The sequence below is a fragment of the Sinocyclocheilus rhinocerous genome, unplaced genomic scaffold, assembly GCF_001515625.1.
Source record: "Sinocyclocheilus rhinocerous isolate Xijiao unplaced genomic scaffold, SAMN03320098_v1.1 scaffold248, whole genome shotgun sequence".
In the NCBI taxonomy this organism is placed as follows: Eukaryota; Metazoa; Chordata; class Actinopteri; order Cypriniformes; family Cyprinidae; genus Sinocyclocheilus; species Sinocyclocheilus rhinocerous.
In genome coordinates this window covers 64,147-70,954 of record NW_015664004.1, presented here as the reverse complement: position 1 = coordinate 70,954, position 6,808 = coordinate 64,147, and the positions used below count along the sequence as shown (strand labels likewise).

Here is a 6,808-nt window from a genome sequence, read left to right as displayed (position 1 = left end):
CACCCAAATGCCCCGCCATTACATGGTCATGAGCAAGTGATAGTACATGTGAACCAATGCTTTCATTACCGCCTTGGAGGTAATTTTTCTTAAAGGAATAGCTTCTGGATAACGGGTTGCCATACACATCACCGTAAGCAGAAACTGATTCCCAGCCTTAGTTTTAGGCAGTGGCCCAACGCAGTCCACAACCACATGTTCAAAGGGCTCACCAAGAAAATGGCGCAACACACGGTTGTAAGTCTTAGTCACACCCAAATGCCCCGCCATTACATGGTCATGAGCAAGTGATAGTACATGTGAACGATATTCAACAGGCACTACTATCTGGCAAACGGTGAAGCATTCGTCATCGGCCACTCGAGGTTTCCATTTTCGCATCAACAAACCATCTGCGATAAAGTAGACTGCATCTCCTTTCGCATTAGACACTGCATCAAAGCACTTCGTCAGAGTCACATCATTTTGTTGAGCCTTAACCAAACACTCTCGATTAACAGGCTGGTGTGACATAAGGGAAGGAACTTCACTGACCTGTTCCTGTCCGGACTCCTGACACATGTGCGCGTCAGCACCAACGGTTTCATCTCTGGGTCTGACAAAATTATCTACCCCCATAAAAGTGTCATCTAGTGTAAATTCCGTCCCCATCTTCTTCGTCTGAGCACGAGTAAACACACAAGCTGGGAAGGCTTCAGGAAACTTCTGAGTCAACTCATCTGAAACAGAGGTAACCACAGGTTTATCCAGCACTTCTAAAACTGGCAACACACGCCCACCAGCCAAGTCATTGCCAAGAATAAACTCAATACCAGGGACTGGTAATGTAGGTCGCACACCCACATCCACAAAGCCAGCAACAAGCTCAGTTTGCAAATACACACGATGCAACGGGACTTTTACCACTTCCATACTGATACCTTGCACTAAGATACTAGAATCCAGACACGACTTCTCTGAAAAAGGTAATACGTCACCACGTATGAACGAGCGAGCAGCACCAGTGTCCCTCAGCACTCGCACTGCAACTCTGTCCTCAGGTTGGTCACTGAAAGACACAAAGCCTTCCAACATAAATGGTTCATACACTGAGTCAACATATACTGAAGCTGTTTTAATCAAACCCACAGGCTGTGTTTTAACTGTAGAGTTGTGTTTTCTCTTTAACACCATACAATCAGCGATGACATGACCTGTTTTATGACAGTAAAAACACTCACGTCTTTCCCTAGGCTGTTCTACTTTGGTTTTGGATGAAACAACACTCAGTGGAGCACCTGCAGAACCATTCTTATCACCACGCACAAGACTGAACACATTTTTGTGCGTCAGCGCAAATTCATCTGCTAACACAGCGGCAATCGACAACTTCGTCACTTTCTGCTCATTTAGATATAACACAATGCGTTCAGGCAGACACTTCTTAAAATCCTCAAGAAGCATTAACTCACGCAAAGAAGCAAAATCACAAGCCTGACTCGAAACGCACCACTTATCAATCGAAACCCCTTTCTCACGTGCAAACTCGACAAACGTCTGACTGCTGCTTTTTCTATGACCTCGAAATTTCTGTCGGTAAGCTTCAGGTACGAGTTCGTAAGCGCGCAGTTTAGCTGCCTTCACGGCCTCATATTGCAAGCTTTCCGCTAAAGGCAGAGTGGAAAAAACTTCCATCGCCTTTCCCACTAACCTGCATTGCAATAATAACGACCAGACCTCTTTAGGCCAATTTAACAACACCGCGATTCTTTCAAATGCAGCAAAATAACTGTCCACCTCCGTTTCTCTGAATAGCGGCACCAACTAAATATTTTTACTCACATCAAAAGTGGAAGATATTCCACTCACCGCTGAGTCTCTGCTCACCGAGCCGGGAGTAGCCGCCTGGCCAGCGGACCCAGACGAGAGCTTCCCCTCCTCCAGCTCCAGCCGGCGCAGCTGAACCTCCTTGTCGGCCTGAATCTCAAGCCGCCGGATCTCGAGTTGGAAATCAAACTCAGCCCGTCGGACCTTAGCATTCTCCTCCGCCTCTATGCGAAGCCACGCAAGACGGACCTTTAGATTCACGTCCTCTCTGGACATCGGCGTAGGCGGGGAAAATGACACAAACCGGGGCAGACCGGTTTTAGCTTCGGCCTCCACGTCAGCCTCAACAGGCCCAGCCCCCTCACCATCACTCTCAGCGCGTTCAGAAGCAACCCCTTCCGAGCTAGTTTGATCCGCATCAGAGACTGACTCGGGCAGACTCAGGATTTTTTATGTTACTGACATTGCGAAGCTTACAAACACAGATTCCTCACAAAGTACTGCTCTGAACAATACAAACCAAACTCAAAACTGCCGCTACTCTTACCTGACAGACTCAAAAGCAAACTGGATTGCTTGAATCAGTCAACCACAGCGTCCTCAACGTAAACAAAAGGGCCTTCCAAGCGACCGGAAACGGAAAGATCCCGGACGAGCCCCCAATTATGTTATAGGGAAATAGGGGAACGCACATAACGGCCACTCAGACAAACACCCCTACTATTTACACATAAATGAGGAACGCAGGGAATGACCAAAACCAACAAGACTGGAGGTTTCACAAAAGTGGTTCGCTTTATTAACAGGTTAGAAGGATTTACAACCCAGCATAGAAAAGCTAAGTGCAAATCGTACATTAACCCATGAGCCTATTTACAACTATACATCAGAAACTATACTTAATCAAAACAACAAAAGGGAAATCAACCACAGAGAGAAAACATAAGGTGCTAATTTAATACACTTCTCCCTCTGTCCTGACTGAAAACAAAAAGAAAAGAAACACGAGTCTTCGGCGTCATGTGCCCTAATTAACCTACACTGCTATAAAACAAAAGGTACATAAAGTGGCACACGCTCCTGACCTAGTGTGTTTAACAAAGGCAAACCTACGTGTTGTAATATGTATGTCACGTGACGTACTTTCCTCTCTCTTCTCTCCGGGAGGATGTAGCAGATCAGGGAAGGCGTCCCCCTGACTAAACAACAGTTAGGAGCGAACCACACACACACACAATCCTAAGAGTAACATACAGAGAGAGACTAACAGCACAAATGAGCAGCGGCGAAGCAAGCCCCAACTCCGCCTCTCTCTCCCAAAGCACGAGCTTGAACATCTTAAATACAGAACCGTCATTCGTGATTGGCTGTCACAGATATGCAGATCCTGACAGACAGTCCAGCCAGCCAATGGCAAAGCCTAAAGAAGAAAGACAGCAGCGAGTAGAGAGACAAAGAAACAAAGCATTAGCAAAAACTACACCTGAGACACCAAGCACACACACAACCTGAGACACCAAGCGCACACACACAACCTGAGACACCAAGCGCACACACACAACCTGAGACACCAAGCGCACACACACAACCTGAGCCTGAGATAACAAGCACACAACCTGAGACACCAAGCACACAACCTGAGACACCAAGCACACAACCTGAGACACCAAGCACACGATACCTGAGACACCAAGCACACAACCTGAGATAACAAGCACAAAACCTGAGATAACAAGCACAAAACCTGAGTAAAAATTTTACTTTCACTCAACAAAAGTACTTCTTTCGCCGTTTTTAACATTTAACATCAGATCAGTCATATTTAAAATGAGAGAAAATTAAACAAACCGTTGATCATCGCCGCTTCGCGGGCTTCACGAGGAGCATGTAAACTGCGCATGCTCCTTGACCTTGCGCTCAAACCACGCCCGCTTGATGTCGTCAGACCTGAAACACCCAGTACTTAGTCTGTGCCTTTCTCAGAGAAGGGACAGAGGGGTGTGGAATAAAGGTAAATTATGTGAAAAATAATGCGTTTTTTAAAAAACGAAGCATTAACACATTTTAGACTGCACCCCATAAACACAATCAAGCCTGGAAAAAAAAAACACTGAACCACCCCTTTAAGTACATTAAAAATCAAGTACTTTTGTACTTTTACCCAATTAAAGTACAGGAGTAATATTTTATTAGGATGTCTGTACTTTTACTCAAGTACGTTTTGTACTTAATTTGTGTACTTCGTCCACCTCTGGTTGTTTACAATGAGGGAATTCACAAGCGTGCACACTCACAGCTACAGCCTCTTCAACGCTGACTAATCTAGGCTCCTCTGATTGGCTAATGCATTCCTAAGTTCAACAGAAACGCATGTGATTGGTTGTAAGACTCAGCGCTGCAAAAAACAGCACGTAAAAAGCAATCTGATGCAGTGTGAGTGAATACTTTTCATTGATTTGCACATGTCATTTTAATCGTGACAGCCGTAATACATTGTTTAATTGTGCAGGGGCAATTTGTCACAGCCATCTGCTGGAGTAAGATGGCTATCAATCAAAACATACCTGGCAATAAAGCTCATTCTGATTCTGATTCTTCTTCTGATTCTGGAGTGCCCATAACAGCCACCAGAGGGCACTCCTTCTGGGTTATAGTTTGTTTGTTCTGGACTTCATTTCCCATCACCCTTTGCTCTGTCTATTAGTTCTCATTGTTTCCAGCTGTGTGTCATTAGTCTTATTAGTTCCTCTATATATACCATATTCTGTTAGCCCTTGTTTGCGTCAGTATTGTTTTCTGTTCTGTTCTTGTTGGTTCCTTTTGTGGATTACATTTTGCATGTTTTTCTGCTTTTGCCCCGATGTGGATTTCTGTTTTTGGACTCTTAAGCTGCCATTGGATCTTCTTGTTTGAGAGCATTTCGTGACACAATGTTTGCCCCTTTGTCTTGAATTTGTGGGGCATTTTTGCTACAAGCCCTTGTTAATTTCTGACCCCGGAATGAATCTCTTATTTACATCATGTCTTCACTTCATTATAATTCGCAAATGCGAATTTAGTTGCATGATCTTATTGCAGTCAGTCAGGAAATCATGAATGTTCCTTGTGAAATAATGTGAAACCATTTTTTATTTTTCTGAAACCGTGAGAACAGATCTGACATCGTTGAACACGTACAGTTGCTTTGCTAATGATCAGGTTTTCTGTTAGAAAATGCACAAGCACGTGTGATTTCTTAGTCTTACTGCGCACACAAGAGTCAATGAAAGTGCATGTTTCTCGCATGCATGTAAACCTATTGTTGAGAACTCTCAAAACCAAATTTTGAACCTTTTAAATAGCATAAAAGGGGCACTTTAATGCTCCTCTAGAGCTCCTTTTAGACCTAGAGGAGTCTAAGTGAGATCTGAACCACATTGGTGAGCCACTATAAGTGGTAACATACAGCAATGATGATTACTGTGATAGAGTGAAAAAGAAAGGTCATTACGGTTATTTTTTTAATCAGTCAGACCAGCCCGTTTGGCTGCGACCCATCCTTTCTGCCAGCCGTAACAGTGAATGATTCCTCCTGCAACGACTGTAGCCAGAAAAAAAACAAGCACAGCCAGACCAACACCACCGAACATCAGCACACGCTCCGACAGCATCACCTCGACTGTAGAGGCTACAGACAGACAGATAAACCAATTAAACTACAGAATAAAGAAACACATAGTTCAGACACTAATTCTGATTGGCTGTGCTGGGTTTGAACTGTGATAAAATCACGCTGAAATTACATCTGTGATGCACATTCTATAATAATGTGACAAGTAGTTACGTTGCTCAGTAAGTATGAACAGTTACACTCATTTTTTTAAAAAAAGGTTTTTAATTTGCTTTGATGGATGCATGAAGAACCTTTAACATCCGTGTAATATTTACATTGGACAAAAGGTTCTTTAGATGATTAAAATTTGCATAACCTATAACAAATACACTACTGCACTTGATGAGTTCCTAAAATAAAATATGAGTAAGAATGATTTCCGCTCTCACCTGTGAGCTCAGCATCCTCTGGCGGATCTGTGACAGAATGAACTTTGTCCTCTCTGTCTGTCAGCTTGTCTGAAAATATTTTAAATATATGATCACTTACTCAAACACTAAGAGTTTCAATATTATTATAACAGCAAGCTCCTCAACAACACACATGATTTGAGGAATCATTCATATCTGGAGCACAAACACTGCATAAAAATAAGAACATCCACGGAATCTTTCCATTGCACAAAAGATACTTTATAATGGAAAATAGTTCTATAGATGATTCAAATGTTCTTCACACTATAGAAAACAATGTCTCTTTTATGAACTGATCACTAGAAGGTTCTTTGTGGAAACAAAAATGGCTCTTCTATGGCATTGCAGTAAAAGTGATGATTGAAATAAATTAAGAAACTCTCAGCATTAAAAACAGTATGAAGATTTGAGAGAAACTGAAAAGCTGTACTAACCCTCCATCACTAGTCTGATGGGTTTGTCGAAGTGCATTTCTGAATGAAATGTATGTCCTGTTCCACAGAAATAAAGACCTGAATCTGACTCCGTTAGATTAGTAATAACTAGCGAGGCTGTGTTGGTCCCTGTTCTTGCAAATATGCGATGGCTTTGATGGCTTTGATAGGCTTGATAGATGGTAGACAGCAGTAGTGTTAGTCGTCCAGAATCAGGATTCTGGTGATACCAGGCCATTCTGAATTTTCCGTTCAAGCTGCAGTTCAGAGAGATGCTTTCATTCAGCCGGAATCTTAACAGAGCCACATCATGTTCTGAAGCATCTGGAAAACATCATAAACTGATCCTTTGAAATGATTAAAACATTGATTATATTTAAGGCTAAAAAAGATCAAGCATGTGAAATCGTAAAGGAGAATAAACTTACCGCTGGAGCTGATCTGAATAATCCTGTACGAAAAAACACAAAAGAGCATGACCTTCTCCATTGTCTTTCGTCTGT

At 42.7% G+C, this 6,808-nt stretch overlaps 1 protein-coding gene across 2 annotated transcripts; it reads right to left on the bottom strand.

Moving 5' to 3' along the window:
* Positions 1–5,057: 5,057 nt before the first annotated feature.
* On the bottom strand, positions 5,058–6,808 carry LOC107729050 (uncharacterized). 2 transcript variants are annotated; one of them, XM_016539397.1, is made up of 4 exons: positions 6,734–6,808; positions 6,306–6,629; positions 5,848–5,904; positions 5,058–5,473 (listed from the first exon to the last, which is right to left on the bottom strand). In XM_016539397.1, exons 1-4 carry the CDS (start codon positions 6,792–6,794, stop codon positions 5,307–5,309), a joined length of 609 nt encoding a protein of 202 aa, XP_016394883.1. In that variant the 5' UTR covers positions 6,795–6,808; the 3' UTR covers positions 5,058–5,306. The 2 variants fall into 2 exon arrangements, with proteins under 2 accessions (XP_016394883.1, XP_016394884.1); XM_016539398.1 differs by having other exon boundaries at positions 5,058–5,464.

Coding starts and splice junctions, on each gene's coding strand:
- LOC107729050 (XM_016539397.1), bottom strand. CDS start 6,794: ATGGAGAAGGTCATGCTCTTTTGTGTTTTTTCGTACAGGATTATTCAG. Junction 6,630..6,733: donor TATTCAGATCAGCTCCAGCG/GTAAGTTTATTC, acceptor GATGTTTTCCAG/ATGCTTCAGAACATGATGTG. Junction 5,905..6,305: donor CATCAGACTAGTGATGGAGG/GTTAGTACAGCT, acceptor ACAAGCTGACAG/ACAGAGAGGACAAAGTTCAT.